This window comes from Bubalus bubalis, chromosome 8 (genome assembly GCF_019923935.1).
Source record: "Bubalus bubalis isolate 160015118507 breed Murrah chromosome 8, NDDB_SH_1, whole genome shotgun sequence".
NCBI lineage: Eukaryota > Metazoa > Chordata > Mammalia > Artiodactyla > Bovidae > Bubalus > Bubalus bubalis.
The window spans coordinates 86,604,793-86,627,125 of NC_059164.1; the positions used below are offsets into that span (position 1 = coordinate 86,604,793).

At 39.6% G+C, this 22,333-nt stretch overlaps 1 protein-coding gene across 19 annotated transcripts in view; it reads right to left on the reverse strand.

The window, feature by feature from the left end:
- The window catches only part of CADPS2 (calcium dependent secretion activator 2), a 591,939-nt gene that overhangs the window by 364,594 nt on the left and 205,012 nt on the right, over positions 1-22,333 (reverse strand). For all 19 annotated transcript variants that reach the window (XM_045166445.1, XM_045166444.1, XM_045166437.1 and 16 more), the window contains exon 3: positions 10,097-10,429. In XM_045166445.1, the coding sequence (XP_045022380.1) occupies positions 10,097-10,429 (333 nt within the window). The remainder of the gene's footprint in view (positions 1-10,096; positions 10,430-22,333) is intronic.

Consider the following 22,333-nt stretch of genomic DNA (forward strand, 5'->3'; position numbering starts at 1 on the left):
CCAATTATTAAATTCAGGATTTCAAAAGTCAGGTATTATAAGATCCAATCGGTCTCAAGGTCTTCAGTTGCTTCTTGCTGTTTCCTAAAACATGACAATTGCCATTTAATGACATTCACTTGAATATTTCCCTCAAGCATTTTGAGATTTAAAATTACACTCACAAGGAAAGATATACCTTGCTAACAGTCATTTCCTCAACTTTATTTTCCTATCTAGCAAATGACTGTTATCAAATGTAATTGTCTCTATAGAATGTGTTCTATATTTGCCAAAGTAGACAAATTATGTTAAAATGTATTATCAGCCACATGCTACTAGTTGAGAAAAAAGATGACAGTGGCGAAAGGCAGATATCAATTTCCTCTGAGAATGCACGTCTCTATTTTCCCTTTACAACCTTGAGAGTGGGTCTTCAGAACAGAATGCCTCATGGTTTCTGCACTTTCAAACGAAGACTCTCACAATGAGAGATGCAAGAGGCATTGCAACTGCCTCTGTTGATTATTTTATTTTTTAATTTCTAGACCTGAAGTGCTTAATCTCCAAAGCTGAGAATTCTTAGTGAAAGGAAATCATAAGATCGAACACAATACTTGTTAACTATTCATAAATATTCCTGTTTATTCCTTACAAACATCCAAACAATTCAGGAGTATTACTTTACACAGTTCTTAAGAGTCTGCAGGATATAAGGAACTTGGAGGAGGAGTGGGGGGCTGTATTTAAAGGGGAAGATTTCAGTTAACTTTGCTTTGACTCTTGGGTAAACATGGGTGAGACTTTCTGCAGTGAATGGAATGAGATTATGAAAGATTAATGAAGATTGCCTTTGGCAGAAAAGATCAGGATTTAGATGGCTGTAAAATTCAGTTAATTAATCCTCTTAAAATACAGAGGTAGAAGAGGGAGAATGACAGCCTGTATATGGGACTGTGTATTCCACTGCTCAGACTCTGCTTATTTTCATTTAGGAGTGTGTCTCTGCAATCTACAACAGCCTTACTCACAAGTGCTAATATCACCTTAAACCACAGCCCCAACCCCTCCTTATGCTAGCAGCTCCCCGTGGCGCCAGGGTCTGCTTACATCTCCATACCTGCACATGTTCCCCCCTCCCCCAGAATACACAGCATCTTCTTGTCCTCCTGACCCTCTTTCATGACACACCTGAAGATTACACAGTCCTCCCCAACGTGGCATCTTCAACCTCAAGAAGGTGTATCAGGGACTGACCACATCATTGAGGCATGTACAGCAGTGCTTTTCTTTTCTTTTAAATGAAAGCTAGCAAATGACTAGATCTCATTTCTATGTTCCCATCTGTATTCCCTACAGGATTACACAGAATGGGTTAACTAATTGATTTGAACAAACCACACCTTCCTTTGTCATATTTTTAAATAATCTTTAAAAAGCATTTCATTTCTGTTCAAAGAAAGGCAGCTGATTCATTACTAGTACCACTTACGCAACAGTATTTTAATTCAAAAATAGGTGATTAAAAGGATAAAAATTATACCCAAGACTATAAAACACACAGCTTTAATATCAACTAGCTTCATTTTCCCAAAAGTATAACTGTATTTACTTGAAGTCCACTGCATTTCCTTAGAGTTACCCTGAAATTAAACCTTCTACTGACAGACTGGGCTTCTTTCACCCTTGTTACTTTAATACCCTGATTCAAGTAAATGACGGCTAATGGTGTCAGATTGTGGTATTGTTATGTTGCTCATTGCTGAATGTACACTTTGTGCTCTTTTCCATCTTTTTTCCTTAGCATTTTGTGCTCCAGTGCAAACACGATATTCTCAAACCAAAGAATCCAAAATCTGACAGTTTTAATAGCACAATCACTCATCTATGTCATATGTGGGTTGTTCTTATGCTTTATTTCTGATACAATGTAAATAATTTTTCTTTTGATTATCTCTGGTTTCATAACTTAATTATGATATGAGAGTTTCTTTTATGCCTTCATTCTGAATTTATTAAGTTCTTGGCTTTGACTGGAAGTCATAGAAACACCTATGTTTTTTCAGAAGATGGCTTCCTATTTTTCCATTCTAGATGCAATTCCCAGGGCTCTGGGACAAGGGTTATAAAACCATGTGGGGTTCTTGCTGGTTGTGTCTCTCATTCATATCCCTTCCTTCCCAAGTCCCCAGGGGCTGTCTGGCTGTAGACTTCCTGCATGTCCTAGCAGAATAGCTTCCTATTCTGAACTTCTGACCCTGAAGCAACAACACGTCTTTGAGATCTCCTAGGAGGGCACTCCTAGGAGCATTACTGACTCAATGGACATGAACCTGAACAAACTCCGGGATATGGTGAAGGTCAGGGAAGCCTGGCATGCTGCAGTCCATGGGGTCACAAAGAACTGGACACGACTGAGAGACTGAACAACAACAAGGAGGATGCTGTTGGCAAAAACAAGGGGTCAGACAAGGGTAAATAAATACAGAAGCAAGAGTGTTACACTTAGCAAGAGCCTCAGAGCCTTTCTTGAGACCCAGGGAAAGTGGAGAAAATTCCACCGATGTATACCCGGAGCCAGGTGCCAGCCACTCAGCTAGCTTTAGACCCTCTCTGCTTCTCCAAGCCCTGCTCTCTGGATTTCTCTCCTCACATCATTCCTTTCCTATACTGGGCAGGCTATTTTCTGTGGTTTCTATAATCTTTTCTTTTTTGAATTCTGTTGAAAGACAACAAAGGAACAGATAAGATAGATTGGTTCTTGACGGGGAAAAAAAAGAATCTCAGCTGTTTTTCTCAACAATCCATTTTCCTCATTTCCAAAAAGTGATTGTCATTCCAAAGGAAAGCTCTTTGCTTATGTATGAGTATTTTTGTAATTTAAGTTAATCAAAAAATCTTCAAGCTTTTCTTTCAAATCTTAGACGTGAAGAGAACTCCAATTTCAGCTCAGACATGTAAAGAGCTTGGAAGATGTCATCCTTCTTGTCCTTACAATAAGAGTTGGAGAAGCTGAAAAGCAATGACTTTTCTTCACTTATGGAGAACTGAGGTTTAGGGGCAAACCACTAACCCAATATCTGGAAACACAGGCAAAACAGAGAGATACTACATTTAGAGCAGAAGTCAATGGATGCCAGAAATATAGAATCATTTATCTGACAAGTAATTTTGGGCAAATAACTAGAAGCTGAGGGCCGAGAGTGAGAAACTCCTGGGGTTGTAACCATAAGGGAGCTTCCATGATTTCCTGGGCTTTCTTCCAGTAACCTCATCAAATTCTCATGATAAGGATCCAAGAAGGTTTCACATGTGGACCTGGCAGGGAGAGGGGAAGAAAAGCCATTGTTATACCTTCCTGATTCTTCTCCCTAACAAAGGGGGAAAGACTTGGCTAGAGGAAAATATGGAAAAACAAATCCCAGCTAGAGGAGGAGGAGGCTGCCCTCTCTAGTCCTCTGCAGTCTTTCTGTCACGTCTATAGCAAATAATAACAAAAAACCCAGTGTGAACAGGGTCAAGATTTCAAGAAAATACATAGTGATGGTTCAGCTAGGGAAGGAGATAAAGGGATGTAGAAAGAGGAAAAACAATATTCATGGACAAAGGATAGAAACATCTGTGAAGTTTACTGCGCTGAGATACTGTTGTTGTTGTTCAGTCCCTAAGTTGGGTCTAGCTCTTTGTGACCCCATGGACTGCAGCCCACCTGGCTCCTCTATCCTCCTCTATTCCCCAGACTTTCCTCAAATTCATGTCCATTGAGTCAGTGATGCCATTCAACTACCTCATCCTCTGTTGCCCCCTTCCTCTTTTTGCCTTCTATCTTTCCCAGAATTGGGGTCTTTTCTTGTGACATAGATCCTCTGAAAGACTGAGACTTTATCAAATTGTAGAACAAACACACTCCCTTTTCCCCAACACCTTACCACACTACCAGTGGCTCCAGAATAACATCTGACCATGCCTAAAAGAGCTGCAAGATGCACTCTGAAGAGGAATACTCAGGGAAGACCAAGTCAAGACAAGAGATAAAGGCAAGGGCACTAGAAGAATTTAAAGCTTCTTATACCTGTGGCTACAACAAATATTAAACCCAACCAACCTCCCAGTCAGACTAACATAAGTGCTGACACTAAAGGCAAATATATCACAACATGTATTACCTGATACTACACGTCTGGCTTTCAACAAAATGTTACAAAGCATGTCAAAAGGCAAAAAAGAAAAAAGAACAGTCTGTGGAGATAAATCATGCCTCCAAACCAGATTAAGATGTGACACAGATGTAGTTAAGAAACATGGAATTTAAGTAACTGTAATGCAAAAAAGCAAAATGGCTGTCTGAGGAGGCCTTACAAATAGCTGTGAAAAGAAGAGAAGTGAAAAGCAAAGGAGAAAAGGAATGATACACCCATTTGAATGCAGAGTTCCAAAGAATAGCAAGAAGAGATAAGAAAGCCTTCCTCAGTGATCAATGTAAAGAGACAGAGGGAAAAAAAGAATGGGAAAGACTAGAGATCTCTTCAAGATAATTAGAGACACCAAGGGAACATTTCATGCAAAGATGGGCTCAATAAAGGACAGAAATGGTAGGGACCTAACAGAAGCACAAGATATTATGAGGAGGTGGCAAGAATACACAGAAGAATTGTACAAAAAAAGATCTTCACGACCCAGATAATCACAACGGTGTGATCACTCACCTAGAGCCAGACATCCTGGAATGTGAAGTCAAGTGGGCCTTAGAAAGCATCACTACAAACAAAGCTAGTGGAGGTGATGGAATTCCAGTTGAGCCATTACAAATCCTAAAAGATGATGCTGTGAAAGTGCTGCACTCAATATGCCAGCAAATTTGGAAAACTCAGCAGTGGCCACAGGACTGGAAAAGGTCAGTTTTCATTCCAATCCCAGAGAAAGGCAATGCCAAAGAATGCTCAAACTACTGCACAATTGCACTCATCTCACACGCTAGTATAGTAATGGTCAAAATTCTGCAAGCCAGGCTTCAGCAGTACACGAACCGTGAACTTCCAGATGTTCAAGCTGGCTTTAGAAAACGCAGAGGAACCAGAGATCAAATTGCCAACATCCGCTGGATCATCGAAAAAGCAAGAGAGTTCCAGAAAAAACATCTATTTCTGCTTTATTGACTATGCTAAAGCCTTTGGCTGTGTGGATCACAATAAACTGTGGGAAATTCTGAAGGAGATGGGAATACCAGACCACCTGATCTGCCTCTTGAGAAACCTATATGCACGTCAGGAAGCAACAGTTAGAACTGGCCATGGAACAACAGACTGGTTCCAAATAGGAAAAGGAGTATGTCAAGGCTGTATATTGTCACCTTGCTTATTTAACTTATATGCAGAGTACATCATGAGAAACACTGGGCTGGAGGCAGCACAAGCTGGAATCAAGACTGCTGGGAGAAATATAACTAACCTCAGATATGCAGATGACACCACCCTTGTGGCAGAAAGTGAAGAGGAACTAAAGAGACTCTTGATGAAAGTGAAAGAGGAGAGTGAAAAAAACTAAGACCATGGCATCTGGTCCCATCACTTCACGGCAAATAGATGGAGAAACAGTGGAAACAGTGGCTGAGTTTATTTTTCTGGGATCCAAAATTACTGCAGATGGTGAATGCAGCCATGAAATTAAAAGATGCTTACTCCTTGGAAGGAAAGTTATGTCCAACCTAGATAGCATATTAAAAAGCAGAGACATTACTTGGCCAACAAAGGTCTGTCTAGTCAAGGCTATGGTTTTTCCAGTGCTCATGTATGGATGTGAGAGTTGGACTATAAAGAAAGCTGAATGCCAAGGAATTGATGCTTTTGAACTGCGGTGTTGGAGAAGACTCCTGAGAGTCCCTTGGACTCCAAGGAGATCCAACCAGTCCATCCTAAAGGAGATCAGTTCTGGGTGTTCATTGGTAGGACTGATGTTGAAGCTGAAACTCCAATACTTTGGCCACCTGATGCGAAGAGCTGACTCATTTGAAAAGACCCTGATGCTGGGAAAGATTGAGGGCAGGAGGAGAAGGGGATGACAGAGGATGAGACGGTTGGATGGCATCACTGACTCAATGGATATGGGTTTGGGTGGCCTCTGGGTGTTGGTGATGGACAGGGAGGCCTGGCATGCCTGGGGTCGCAGAGAGTCAAATTGAAGACTCTAATGGAAAAAGTTGAAACCATGCAGCTGAGTAATATAAGTAGGGAGATGGAAACTCTAAGAAAAGAGTCAAGAGGAAATGCTAGAAATCAAAATCACTGGCAAAACAATGCCTTCCTGCGGATTCTTTCTTTAGAATCAGAATTCTTATGAAGAAACAATCAGCGAACCTGAAGGTCAGCTGCAACTTTCCTCTCTGAAATGAGAAGAGCAAAAGAAATAAAAAGCAAAGCAAAAACAAAACACACACACACACACACACAAAACAGAACATTCCAGAACTATGAGGAGTAACATAGCTAGATATAAAAAAAGATAACTAAAATACTAGCAGGAGAAGGTAAAGATAGGATATAAGGAACATCTGAAGTTAATAATGGATGAGAAATTTCCAAATTTAATGACAGACACCAACCCTCAAATTCAGAAAGCTGAAACAAACTCCAAGGAAGAAAAATATTAAAAACTCATACCTAGGCAGGCATATCATATTCAAGCTACAAAAAACTAAGATAGGGAGAAAATATTAAAGGAAGCCAGAGGACAAAAACAAACAGAAACACAAAAACAAAACATCTTACTTAGAATCAAGTATAAGAGCTTCATCAAATTTCTCAGAAACCACACAAGCAAGACAATGGAATAAAATCCTGAGTGTTAAAAGAAAAAAAAAAAAAAAAGCTGGTAAGTCTATATCTAGGGAAATTATCCTTTAAACATAAAGGAGGAAGAGACTTTATCAGAAAAACAAAAACTGGGTGAATTCATTATCAGTAGTCATGCCTTTCAATAAATGTTAAGTTTTTCTGATAAGGAAAATGATGCAGGTCAGAAACTTTTACATGAAGAAAGAAAAGTGTCAGAGAAGGAATAAATGAAGGTGAAATTATATATGTGTGTATCTTTTATTTTTATTATTCTTAGTTGATGTAAAAGTTATCTGTTAAAAGCAATAGTAGTAACCATATGATGGGTGAATAGAACATACTATAGGTGAAATAAATGACAGAAATTTCAGAAGGAATGGGAGTGAGGAATTGAGAATTCTCTACTATGGGAGAACTCTACTACACTTGAAGCCCTATAGTGTTATTTGAAGATGAGCTTGCTGCTAAGTCACTTCAGTCGTGTCCGACTCTCTGCGACCCCATAGATGGCAGCCCACCAGGCTCCGCCATCCCTGGGATTCTCCAAGCAAGACTACTGGAATGAGTTGCCATTTCCTTCTCCAATGCAGGAAAGTGAAAAGTGAAAGTGAAGTCGCTCAGTCGTGTCCGACTCTTAGCGACCCCATGGACTGCAGCCTACCAGGCTCCTCCGTCCAAGGGATTTTCCATAGATTATGTTAAAATGCATATTGTAAAACCAAGGGCAATCACTAAAGACACTTTAAAAGGATAGGCAGTACATCAAAATAGGCTATAAAATGGAACAACACAAAAATCCAGTTAAAATTAGAGAAGGCAACAAAAAGAGGGGAGACAAAGAACAAACACAAAAAAGTGCCAGCGCTTACAAGTAAGACTGGAATTTGATCCAATTCCATCACTTTAAATACAATGGTTGAAACACACCCATTAAAAGACAGGTTGTCAGACTGGATTAAAAACAAAAACAAGTAGTAGTGTGCTGTTTATAAGAAATCCACTTTAAACAAAGGATCATAGGCTAAAAGTAACATAGGCTAAAAGTAAACAGATGGAGGAAGATACACCATGCTAACCTTAACCTAAAGAAAGTTAAAGTATACTCAGCCATGAAAAGGAATGAAAGAGTGCCATGTGCAGAGACGTGGATGGACCTAGAGACTGTCAAACAGAGTGAAGTGAGGTCAGAAAAAAAAAAAAGACTGTATAATATCGTTTATATGTGGAATCTAGAAAAATGGTACACATGAAGTTTCTTGCAAAATAGAAGGAAGATTCACAGATGTAGAAAACAAACTTATGGATACCAAAGAGGGACGTTGGGGGGTCGGGGGTAGGATGAACTGGGAGATTGGGACTGACACACGTACACTGCTATGCATAAAATATACAACTAATGAGAACCTACTGCATAGCACAGGGAACTCTAGTCAATGCTCTGTGGTGACTAAATGGGAAGGAAATTTTAAAAGAGGGCATATGTATGCATATAACTGACTTTGCTGTACAGCAGAAACTAACTCAACACTGTAAAGCAACTATACTCCAAGAAAGATTTTTAAAAGAGAAAGCTGAAGAAGCCATATGAGTTTGAGACAAAGCAGACTTTGGAAAAAAGAAAAAAGATTATCAAGGACAAAACTGGAGTTTATATGAAGGGGTTAATTTCACAAAAATACATAAAATGCTAAATGTATGAACTTAAAAAGCATCAAGATACAGGAGGTTAAATACCAATGCTAAATGTATGAACTTAAAAAACATCAAGATACAGGAGGTTAAATACCAGTAGAACTGAAGGTAAAAAATACATGTATTATTATAGATGGAGATTTAAACTAGAAGTATGTTCCAGACCATAGAGGACAGAAACCAGGGGGTCAAAAGTTAAAACCCTTACTGTAGAAGTCATCTGCAAAAGTAAGCAGAAGATTAAATTTAACACATCTTGAATCAATTTAAACTCACAGGTCCACAGGAATTTATGTGATGACCCTGTAAAATTCAGGATAAATTCTAAATCATTTGTAATAATGGATTTTAGAGGCCTATCTGCTCTATTAAGACTTCAGTACATAGAGAACAAATATTTTATTTGGTTTAGATTGGTTTCCCCAACACCTAGCAAAGTTTTTGACTTGAATAGTTGGTAAACATCTACTGAATGTCTAAAGCTGACTCTTACTAATAAATTATGTTCATCAATATTTAACTATACAAGTGAGTTACTGTTTCATTAAAAATACAAAGTCCCAGTTGTGCTTCTTTTACAATGGAAGATTTTAGCTTTACAGGCATCCTCCAATATTATCAAAACCACCACCTGGTTTAATAACAAGTGAAAACAATTACAGTGAATGCATGAATTGTTCACAGGGTTAAGGTTCCACATTGCTTGTCTATTAATTAACTCTGCTAATTTATTCACTGGAAATGATTCACAAATTAGTAATGCAAAGTAAATGACACATATAGAATACAGAAATTGAGAAGATTTGCAAAAAGATTTAAAATAAATGTAAACATATGTACATTATAGAAGTATCACTCTTAATGAACACACAAATTTTAAAATGCCAGAATTTTGTCAACTTAAATTGTTTATTAGGGTACAGTTCAATCATTTATACCACTAAAATAAGCAGACAAAATACAACTATGGAAGGCACACATTTAGACAAATCATAGGCTCTAAAGATGAAAGACATGGAGCAAACTGGACATTTTATTCAATTTTTGATATTCATGATTAAAATAACAACTGAAGAGCAAATATATTATTTATTCTGTCACTACTAAATTATGATATTTAGCAACCTTCTTCAATTCATTCTATCTGGCTGCGTTAAGGAAGGAAAATTTTGAAATTTCAGTCACTGCCATACAACTCTGAAGATGAGTATCATAACTTTACGAAAAATTATTTTGCAGTGAGGAATACCTATTTATTATAAATTGCCAAGCTTCTTCAGATAACAAATGATTTTCACTTTACTATTCAGGGCATGCCCCATATATACCCAATAGGTACAAATCTGATGGTCTAAGATAGGGCACATGAGAACAATTACTTGTTGAATAAAATGCACAGATATTCTTCTTCTCCTATCAAATAAGTCTTTAAAGCTTCTTCCAAATGTCATTATCTGACTTATTGAAATTCAGTTTCACTCAAATTTTCAAACAAAGTGATGAGAGAACGTAAAGTACTTCTTTATAGGCTTGCAAACACTTGGTATTCATTTTCTGAGTCAGACAGCAGAATAGGAAATAGCATAATCACTTACCTGACATGCATTATAAAGAAGTTGGTGTTCTAGTTTTTTAATCCCCAAAATCTGTTGAAACATTTCATAGAGTTGTTCCTTGCTCAGAATAAGTTCAGACACAGCACTCAGGGCCATTCTGTTTGGCGGTTTACACAAGTCCTCTTCACCCCTGTAAATGGCATCATACTTGGCTATCCAGGAGCTCAGCACTGTCTCTTTGCTCAAGCCATCGATTTCTGGCAAACTCCGCACACGTTTTTCTATATTTTTCTTAAACACCTCTCTGAAGTCATTGGCAGAACATCCTCCACTTTGAACCATTCTGGCCACTCGATCACTCTTGAGAAAAACCTGAAAACAAAACAAAAAATAAATAAAAAATAAAAACCCACTTACAATTAGGTGGGGCCACTAACACCAACTGCTTTTAGCAATCCAAGAGTTATGACACCAAACATTCTTCAGTGGTTCAAATGTTTTGTAAAACATGCCAACTCATGACAAAATGCAGGCTCCAAATCATCTCTCTTAAAATGCTGAAATATTTAGGAGAAAAAACAATGAGTTTTGAGGACCTCCTAAGATGATCCATCCTTGACTTAACAGACTCCCCACATGAAGGTCATGTGGGGGGATCTCTGCAACTGATACCCTTAAGAGTTGATTGAGAAGGTAATTGGAGAGATGACCCAGCTTATCTATCTGTACTTGGGAGTTCTGAGTAGTTCTTCAGTAAGGAGAAGGTTTGAGAAACTGAAAGCTATCAGTGTCGTAAGTCTAGTATCTAAGTCAATATCCTCTGGGTACAATCATTAATCACCACCCCTGTACAGATGGGGGTGGGGTACACCTGTTCCCATCCATGACTTCACCAGCTCCCCAATTTCTCATACACTTCTCACAGCTGCGAAGAATTCACGATGGAAAAGCAAAATCTAAGAAATGTCTAGCTGTCCATGAATGCCAGGTAAGAAATAAAATACAATGACAACTAGGGAGAGAGACACTTTTGAAATGGGTAGGAAGAGATGGGTGACAAGTAGTAAGGTCATCCTGTGTGGGAGACATCAGACTTGGCCTCATATCTCTCCTTTCTTATAAGTCAAAGACCCAATTGTCAACAAACATCAGTCAGGATTCATGAAACATTGATTCCGTTATTAATATTCCTCTGAATCCTCTATAGGTCACAAGAGACTGATTTCATTCCTGTTTTCTTCCTATAATAACAAAATATTCTTCCAAAGAGCCTGCTGGACTATTTAACATAGCCCCCATGAGTTCCATCTGTTGCTAAGACTTCTGGAACACACGTTATATCAAACATTTTCCTAAGAACTGACTCAGGATTACCAACATGCTCCTAAATCAAGACCCCACTCCCTGTTCTCTGCTACTGCGATGTCTGTCTGCATGCGGGCCAGCAGCACACACAGTCCATGCAAAATAGCCCCAATGACTGCCATCTGAGCTACCATGTCCTAAACCTTGGCCCCACTTGATTTCTCCCTTTTTCAGACCATTTGTACAAAATGCTGTTTCCTATCTTTGCTCATTGGCCAGGGGGTATTCCTGACTTGAATATTTTGGTTGACTAAATTAGGATGGCATCACTGACTCAATGGACGTGAGTTTGAGTGAACTCCGGGAGTTGGTGATGGACAGGGAGGCCTGGCATGCTGCAATTCATGGGGTCGCAAAGAGTTGGAGAGGACTGAGTGACTGAACTGAACTGAACTTACTAACTTATGGCAGACAGTGAAGAGGAACTAAAGAACCTCTTGGTAAGGGGAAAGAGAAGAGTGAAAAAGCTGGCTTAAAACTCAATATTCAAAATACTAAGATCATGGCATCCGGTCCCATTGCTTCATGGCAAACAGATGGGGAAAAAGTGGAAACAATGACAGGCTTTATTTTCTTGGGCTCCAAAATCACTGCAGACAGTCCCTGCAGCCATGAAATTAAAGAAGCCTGCTCCTTGGAAGTAAAGCTATGACAAAACTAGACAGCATATTTAAAAGCAGAGACATTACTTTGCCAGCAAAGATCTGTCTAGTCAAAGCTATGGTTTTTCCAGTAGTCATGTATGGATGTGAGAGTTGGACCATAAAGAAGGCTGAGTGCCAAAGAACGGGTGCTTTTGAACTATGGTGTTGGAGAAGACTCTTGAGAGTTCCTTGGACTGCAAGGAGATCCAATCAGTTAATCCTAAAGGAAAACAATCCTGAATATTCCTCAGAAGGACTGATGCTGAAGCTGAAACTCCAATACTTTGGCCACCTGATGTGAAGAGCTGATTCTTTAGAAAAGATCCTGATGCTGGGAAAGATTGAAAGCAGAAGGAGAAGCGGACAACAGAGGACAAGATGGTTGGATGGAATCACCGACTCAATGGACATGAGTTTGAGCAAACTCTGGGAAATGATGAAGGACAGAGAAGCCTGGCATGCTGCAGTCCATGGAGTTGCAAAGAGTAGGACATGACTGAACAACTGAACAACAGCTTATAAGGGTTGTGAATTTTATAGCAGGCAAACATATGACACATATACACAATGTTTCCTCTTTTTTTTTTTTTTTTTTAACCAGCTATGGCCCAATTATGGTTAATTCTTAAGCCACAGGTATAAGAAGAGTGCATTTATTTAGATCAAGGAAAATAAAATTAAGATACTTAACAGTATATTTTACCTAAAAATGCCTTTAACTATTATACATCTAAATACACCGGGGTGTCTCCATCTCTTTTCTCCTCCTCCTCTAACTGCACTGCCAGTGGCAACCCACTGCTTTCCAGTCTGGCCTTCTATGGCCCTGCCTCTGGCAGCTGGCACAATTTTAGAGGGTGCTGGAGGGACACTGGAGGAAGAGGGCTCTAGTTCTTAATTCTTTTCATCTACCTACAGGAACATGGTACCATCCTTGGGGCAGCTTCTCTGCAGACCCCAAGGCTGGCTTAGAGAGGCACCCCTCCCCCTGGCAGGTTCCTGGGCATTTGTGTAGTGTGGCACTGCAGGAGGCAGACTCCGGTGGGTCCCACTGGTACAATACGGCAGTGAATGTCTGTGTAGGACACACCACATCTCCTCCAGTGAGATGTGGCCCCCAGCCTTTGGGATGAAGGGAATGGGACCCTCCTCCATATCTGTTGCTTCCTTGGGGGCTCTGCTGCCTGTGTCTGCTACTCCTATATTGCTTTACTACTCCTATCTTTTCTTTACCCACTGTAGCAAATCTCTCATTGTTTATAATACATTTTCCTGTTCAATTATTGTGTGGTTTCTATCTCCAGATTGCACCATGATACAGAAATACTGAAATGTTACATGGAAGACTACTTCTAAGGGGAAGATATTTGAAATTGAAACAATTTTTTAAAATGTAGTAATCATATAAAGCTGGAATGGCAAGATATTTTTAAAGTACAACATAAATACCTTATGACTGGCTTCAGAAAAACATTTAATTACTTTGATATCTAATGCTTTTAGCTGGCAGGGGTTTCAGTTTTGTTTTTTTTTTTCCTCCAATCTCTTCTGCTTAACAGTTAGTACTAAATTCTACCAAGTCACCAAACAGTGTTGCTGAAGCAAGGGCACTGATGAACTTAGGTTTATAAAGTCTTAATTTCCCCTATAAAACGATACCTACACTCATACTGACTCAATCCAATTTCATGTTACTGAATCAACATTTCCTAAGTGGTAACAATGTGTCAGGCATTTTGCTGAGAGTTGGGGACACAAAGTGAACCAAAGACCTTGCTCTCAAACAGCTGGTAACACCTGAGAGAGAGAGAGGACACACAGAAGCCTAGAGGACTAAAGCTACACAAAGGGAGGGAAGAGGAGGAGGTTATAAACTCTGTTATCTGGGGGGCAAGCTTGGGGAGGAGGGAGAAACAGGAAAAGGGCCTATGATCTGAATGACCTGTGGGTTGAGTAAGGAGAAAAAGGAGACATTTCAGAAAGATACAACATAAAAAGCAAAGAAGTATAAAATCGCAAGACCTTTTGAGGGAAATACAAGAATTTCTATACTTCAGAAATGTTAAATATAAGGGTGAAGGGAGCAGAAGTTGTGCCAATCACACCAACAGAGACCAGATGGCCGGATGCAGTTTGTGCCAAGCCAGGAATCTGAGCTCTGCCAGAGGGTCAGGATGATGGTTGGGTATCCTCGTTGCTCAAACACTGAGAAGCATAGTTTAGACAAATGATTGGTGGTGACAATCAGCCAGAACAGAGATTGGGATCAGCTACCAAGAGAGCACAGGAGACCAGGCAAAAAGCACTAAGGCCTTGATCTAGGGCAAGCATCGTGGGCTAGAGAGAGAGGCAGAAGGGAGACAATTAACACATCGTGATGAGTTCTAGGACATGTAAAGGCAAAGAAAACACGATGATTCAGTTTTTACTGGGGTGTCTGGATTCCACTAGCCACAGATGAATACAGGCAGAACAACATGTGGAGGGCAGGGGTTGCAGATGGTGGTGGGTAGATGGGGGGGGCATGGTCATTGATTATTAGTTTAGTTTTGATAATGGCCAGCTTTGAAAACCAAATAAAACAGTATCAAAGTATGGAACAAAACTCTCTGAAATACCTATATTTACAAACTGGGCAGAAGAATGGGATTGAGAGGAAGGCGGGTAGTGTTACAGAAAAAGATGGAAAAAAATATGACACGTCAGCAGTCAGGAGAGAGAGAATCAAGTACCACAAAGACTGGCAGAGATTTGTCTCTACCACCGTCAAGTCACCTGTGGCAGAGAAGACAGGTAAAGAGTAGGGAGTGATCTTCAGCAGGAGACGACACCTTGTAACCAAGTTAAGACAGCAAATATAAACTGTCCTTCTAGAAAACGTGGGTGAAAAGGAAAATGAGAGGGAGGGGAAAAGCTGAAATTGGGAAATGACATATAGGCAGTGAGGGAGACCAATCAGGAAACAAGGGCGGTGTGAGGTCTGGACGACAGAGAACAGTGAAGTATGTCACTTGTGAGACTAGTATATGGAAGCCTGCCATGCGCTCTCCCATCCTTGCCCAGGGTGGTTGGGGCTGGATGTAAGATGCTCTGAGGCAAGGAACCGAGGTTCTCCGTCTAATAGTCCCCTGCAGGCAGCCCAGAACCAAGGGAGTGGGCTGGAAAACAAATTCTTTAGCCCAGTTGAGCCACAGCATAAGTGTGGTCTCCGTGGACAGCTTGATGGCAACTTCACGAGAGACTCAGGAGCTCTCCTTACACATCCCACTGAACCCTTAAGCTCTCCTTACACATCCCACTGAACCCTTAATTTAACAAACTTTGAGTGGGATTCATGACTTTCCCATTATTTGCTCACCCTCTGCCCGTCTGCTTCAGTGAGCAGCAATACCTCCCCCTCCCTTCTGGAGAGACCTGGAAACTCTTCTCAACTCCACCATCTCCTCCATGTTTATTTCCCAACATACACCTTCTCACTGAACCCTGCTGACCCTACCCACCCCCAAATCCTTCTAAAATCCCTCCTTACCTCTTCATGCCCCTCACTGAGTCTAAGGGTAGCTGCCTCTTAATTGGCCTTCCTGCCTTGGAAATTTTCCTGACAGCCACTCTCTACTCTGATCTTCCCCCCTACTCTGATCTTCCCCAAGTTGTGCTCTTCACTGATAAAAAAAAAAAAAAAAAAAAAAAGTTATTTTTAGTCTGATCATTTAAATTTTTATCTAGCTTAAAAATTCTTCTCTGACTTGCCACCAAAAGTCATCAGCAAGGCCTTTGAGGTCCTACACTTCAACGGGTCCCAAACTACCTACCACTCTGGCTTCATTGCAAATGGCTCTGTCACTCAGTCTCCATACCCTGCCTCCACCATCTTTCCTTCAAACTCTTCCCATTATTCATCTCACAACCCCCAAGTCACCTCTAAGCTGCTCTCCAGATCCCCACTAATGCCTTGAATCATCCATAACCTATATTGTTTGTATGCAATCCTAGCACCCTTTCTTTTTCCTTCAAAGTCACTTTGTAACTGTAATAGGTAATTGTAAATTCTATTATATTTTACTCACATGAGGCTAAGTTCCATGAACCCAAATACAGTTTCACTCACCATTGTATTTGTGGCACTTAGTACTGGGTTGGCCAAAAAGTTAATTCAGGGTTTTCCCATAAAATCTTACTTTTTGGCCAACCTAATACCAAGGCAAGCACTTACAGAGTATCCACTGAATGAGAGAATGAGGGGGGAATAAACAGTTTGGATGGTTAAACTAATAATTCAATATTTCCCCTCCATGCAACTGTATAATTTAATTAGTTAACCAGTATGGTTTACTGAGTTTCAGTTATATTTACAGAAGAAAGAAGTATAGGAAATGGACCCTGTCCATATGATGGGAGAAGGAAAGACATCTCAGGGAAAGAGGCACAATAAGTGATGTCACAGAGAACCAGTTCAGTGAGAAAAATAAGATGTATGCTGTCTAAAAACCATACTATTGTCTAATTCTCAACCTGTGCTGTTTTTGCAGAAATGATAGCTTAAAATTTTTCAGATGTTGTAAATTATGAAACTATAACAATGATAGGTTTAGTCTCATTAGGTTGCAACTATCTTGATTCCTGTGTCCTTTCATAATAACACTTATCAAGTTAAAGGCAGGTAAAGTGTGACCCCGTGCCGAGGCCAGTCCCAGATGCTCGTCTCTGTGTCTACGGTGCCTTCCTCTCTAATGAAATTCTGTCTGAAGAACATGTAACTGGGGGCTATCCTGGCACAGAAGTGGCTTCAGGAATTTAGTTTACAAACACACCCACTGATAAGCAGATTTTGTCTCTCCAGAGCTCTTAGTATATTATCTCCTTTCATCCTCATCATTCCTGTGCCTTATTGCACTATCAGTCTCTTTGACAGATCAAGTGGGTAGGCAGAGAAGTGACTAGCTAAAAATCACAAAGTTACTGGGAGAATAGAGACTGAATCCCCACCTTTGGAATTTAAAAGCAACATCCCTTTGCTTTTTCTTCTTTCCCACTCTTCCACCCGACTGTACCCCTCCTCCTCCTACCAAGGGTTCACCCTGAGAGCCATATAGTATGCTGGGTGCTGGCCAACACTTATGGAATTACCAACCAGTGATCTCCTTCTGAAAAAGCCACTGAACACATCAATTCAGCATGGCGGGGTGGGGGTGGAGGTGTGATGGTCCTGACATCAGAAAGCTAACACCGTACGCATGCTGCCTTTCTCCACATCTTAGGGACTTTTAACTTGTACATGGGTCCTCTGATCACCACCAACTGCCACCCTTTCCATTCACCTGCTAAGTTTGTAGACCACAGAAGTTACTATCTTCAAGTCATGGTGAACTAACAACAAAATTGAAATGTGGTGACTGCAACAAGCAGCTATATCTGCAAAGGCTAAGTCTGCTCAGCTGTCCAAATAAAACTTCAAATACACTTTTTTTTTTTTTACAAAAGTACTTATTGTTCACATATTGCTTTTGATCTGAAACATGCATTGCTTCTTGATTCAAAAGGATTGTATAATGATGAGAAAAACATTATCTGCTTGCCAAATCATTGTGGCTATCTCTGAGATGGTTCCTGGGAAGGCTGCCAACATGTTTTCAGCCAGAAAAACACTGAGAAAGAACAAGAGCCCAACTTACAAGAGATGCCTTTTTCTCCTTAATAATAACAAAGAAAACACTGTTTAATAATTTCAATAACCTATGTAGCCCGTGGATAAACCTTCTTAAACTATTTTTCAGGTGTTATCAAATCCATGATTAATTTTTTTGGTAAAAGGGATGAATTTAATTTTACTAGATATCAAGTAATTCCCAGTTTTCCAGTATTAATACCATTATTTCTTATCAGGTCACATCTCATGCCTAAAGCTAGTTGACAGATTATTCCCTGTTGGCACTATATAATTTCAGGCATACCATCCATCCAAGTCTCCCTCAAACTATCTTTCCAGCATTCTCTTCCACTGCTCCCAAAAACATACTTTCTATTTCAATAAAGAAAAATACTTAACCTCCAACAGTCTCCACCCCAATAGCACATCCATTTGTTCCATAAATATTTAACAAAACATACTCCATGCTGGGCAACGTGCTCAGTGCTGGGGATTTACTGGTGAGCAAAATGGTATAGGTTTGCTGCCTTCACAGAACTTATAGTGGAAGAAACAAACGACAGAAACTAAAATGACTGTGGAATGATGAATGTTACTGAGAACTGAGCATTTTGGGCATGATGAGAGTTTGTAGCAAGGCTGTGAATCTACTGGAGGAAGTCACAGATCTTCCCTGAGGAGGTGAATGAGGGGTGAAGACAAAGAAGAAATCAGTTGAGACGTGAGGGGAGATCAAGGGAGAGTGGGGTGAGTGCGACACAGCTGGTCTCAGTGGGCTTTGGTGAAGGGAATGAACCTACAGTGATGAGAGAGAAGGGACTATAAGTCCTCAAAAGGTGTCTAGTCTTTATCCCCAGAGCATGGACTGCCATCCAAATGCTCAAGTCAGGAAGTCACATGAGAAAGACTGCATTTGAAAACAGCTGAAATTTATTCCAGGGTCTTTATTTATATTAACCTTGAAACATAAAGTAGGTGGTGGTATCTATTTTAAAGGTAAGAAACTAAAGCACAGAGAGGTAAAGACACTTGTCTGAGGTCACACAGCCGAACTGTAGAGGACTGAAAATTTAAGCCTAGACCATGCAATCAAATGTGATGATTTATCAACTTATGGCTCATTAAACTGAAGGGGAAAAAGTAAGGAGCAGACAGAATGAAGAGAATCAGGCAGAATATACTCCTGCCACTCCTTCCTGCTCTGTGAAGCTGTCCACAGTTTATGCCACATGTTCATTCTGGGCCTTCTTGCTGCTGCTGCTGCTGAGTCGATTCAGTCGTATCCGACTCTGCGCAACCCCATAGACGGCAGCCGACTAGGCTCCCCCATCCCTGGGATTCTCCAGGAAAGAACACTGGAGTGGGTTGTCATTTTCTTCTCCAATGCATGAAAGTGAAAAGTGAAAGTGAAGTCGCTCAGTTGTGTCTGACTCTTCGCGACCCCATGGACTGCAGCCTACCAGGCTCCTCTGCCCATGGGATTTTCCAGGCAAGAGTATTGGAGTGGCTGGGCCTTCTTAGCGTTGTCCATTCTCTCTGAAGGTAGGAAACATACCTGTTCTCCAGTGAGCAAATTCTGTACAGCATCATTATATCTCTCTCCTGCTTAGACTATGAACTTCTTTAGAACCACACCTTTAAAAATCCTCTGTAAGGTATGGTATCATTTGATAGGCAAATTTTGAAGAAAATAATGAGGTCCCTGTAGTCCTAATGGATTTTGGAAAGTTATTAAATCCAAATGGGGGTGTTTTGACCAGTGTGGGATGAAGTTTTCACTGATTCAATGTAAAGAAATGAACACTGAAAGTAATTTTAATAAAGCTCAATTTATTCCATATATTATTTGTAGAAATCATAGATACAAGTCACTTCTCTGTAATACAGTGCTGTTAACAGTAGATGGTGGGTTAGTTTTGTTTGTTTTGTAGTGGTTCATGACCTTTCTTGGCAAAAAATATTTGACCTCGGTGGTTTTTCCTTTCTTCCTTTCTGATCCATGAATTTTCAAGGTTTAGAAATCACTCCTTTAACCAATCCCATTCCCTTCAAAGATGTTAAGAAACTGTAACTTAAAACTGACAGGAGGGAGGAGGGTTCAGGATGGGGAACACATGTATACCTGTGGCGGATTCATTTTGATATTTGGCAAAACTAATACAATTATGTAAAGTTTAAAAATAAAATAAAATTAAAAAAAAAAAAACTGACAGCAAACTTAAAAAAATACCTATATATATATATATCTATATATAAATAAGTGTAAGTGATATGTCTAGACCTTTATAAACTGGGAAGCAGATGCTCTCAAAAGATCCTGCCTTATAACTTACCTAAATTCCTTATATCAACTCTTAAAGCCCTTAAAGCAGATCTAAACCCCTTAAACTACCAAAGGCTTCTCACTTTGTCTGCAGTAGGAATTGAGATGACTTTGCATTCAGATGAACTTAAATGTGATTTGAAAAGTATAAAAAAACTCTTTTTTGGGGGGAAAAATATGCATGCTATTCCTGTCATCAATATTACAAATTTTTATAAAGCTTTTTTCTTCTAATATGAGCTAATAGCAGATCCTTTAGTATTCCTTTATAGGTATTTTCCAGCTCAATGATTAGTTTAAATCTCCCTAAGCTGATGAAGAAAATCTCCTTAACCCTGTAACTATAGAGCAGGAAATGAAGTCTACCAAGTCACTCAATCCAAGCACAAATAAAAACAGAGAAGCATGATGACTGACTACTAGCTGGGCTTCTGATCTGTACAGACTGAAAGTCTTAAGGGCAAAAAGGTCAACTCCTATATGCATATATACAGTGAAAGAAAGGCATCACCCTCCCACTTTCCAACCCATTCCCTCACTCTTCCCGTTTCATTCAACGTTTCACAGTATTATAGAAAATTAAAGAAAACTTTGAAAGCTCCTTAAAGAAGGTTGAGCACTGAAGACTGACACTTTCGAATTGTAGTGCTAGAGAAAACTCTTGAGAGTCCCTTGGACAACAAGGAGATCCAATCATTCAATCCTAAAAGAAACCAGTCCTGAATATTCATTGGAAGGACTAATTCTGAAGCTGAAGCTCCAATGCTTTGGGCACCTAATGCAAAGAACTGACTCATTGGAAAAGACCCTGATGTTGGGAAAGATTGAAGGCAGGAGGAGAAGGGGATGACAGAAGAAGAGATGGTTAGATGGCATCACCTACTCAACGGACATGAGTCTGAGCAAACTCCAGGAGATAGTGAAAGACAGGGAAGCCTGGAGTGCTGCAGTCCATGGGGTCACAAAGGGTTGGACATGACTGAGTGACTCAACAGCAGCAGCAAGTTCACAGGTTGAGGTGCTTTATTCTGCCTATATTATGGAGAGGTTTGCTTGTTTGGAGATTTTTTTTTCCCTGTATTATAATGATATAGAAAATAAATTTTTAAAATGTGTATTACTTTACAGTCTTAGTATCTAATATTCAGTAAATCCTTAAAATCATTTCTTTCCATTGTATGGAAGAAAATGTGGTTTCCAGGTTTACAATATTCCAACTTTGTGTAGTGCTTCTTATCTCATCCTCATGTCTGCTGCACTGCTCTTGGCCATGAAAGAATGTACCAAAACCCAAAAGGAAATCAGACCTGAGTGTCCAAAGTGTGACCCAAGCTGAGAGACTGAGCTGTACTGTGTCAGTTTCCTCGCTGGAGGAATAGGAATAAATATCACTTTTTCTCACACAGTTTTTTGAGTATTACATGAAATAATACAGTAAAATGTGCTCTTAATCAGTTATGCAAACTGTGAATCTGTGGACCAATGCAAGCACCCGAATCATTACCTGTCCCTTAAGAAGTAGAGAACATGTCTTTAGAAACTTGCAGTGATGAGACATTGCCCTTTCATTCCTGTACCCTATTTTATACCAACATCATGTTACAAAAATGTGCAAACATATGGAAAACAGAAGAAAGTCTGTAGCGGTTTGAAAATCACTGATTTAACCAATCCCATTACCAAATGTGAAGAAACCGTAAGTTAAAATAAACAGCAAACATTCTCTTTTGTTCTGAAATTTACTTCCTGCCCTGTTTTCACAAATAACATTTTTTAAATTAATTTATTTTTTATTGAAGGATAATTGCTTTACAGAATTTTGCTGTTTTCTGTCAAACTTCAACAAGAATCAGTTTTTCTTTCATGTAACTATCTGTCTTCTCCACTGACTTAAATTATTTTCATTATATATTTCAGAGTTAGTGAAATACACGATCTTGTGTTTTAACAAAATAATCCACAATGGATTGAAAATAATATGAGTCCTTTGCTGCAGATACATCATCAAGAAAGTTTTCTGAGAAGATGTTGACACAGAAATTGGGAGAAGATATTTCTAAGAATCAAATTATATTTTCCACAAGACTATCAGTGCACTGGAAAATAAGCTACTGCCCTTTCAAACGGCAGCTAAGAAAACATGAATCTTGAGGACTGCAAGTCATTTACTCTTGATGAGCCAAGAGCCTACACGCAGACGAAGTTCCAAAACTAAGAAAGAATTTCTGGAAAGTAAATCAATCTTAAAAGCAACATTGAAACGAGTTGCCAGTCCAGGTTTGATGCACGATACTGGA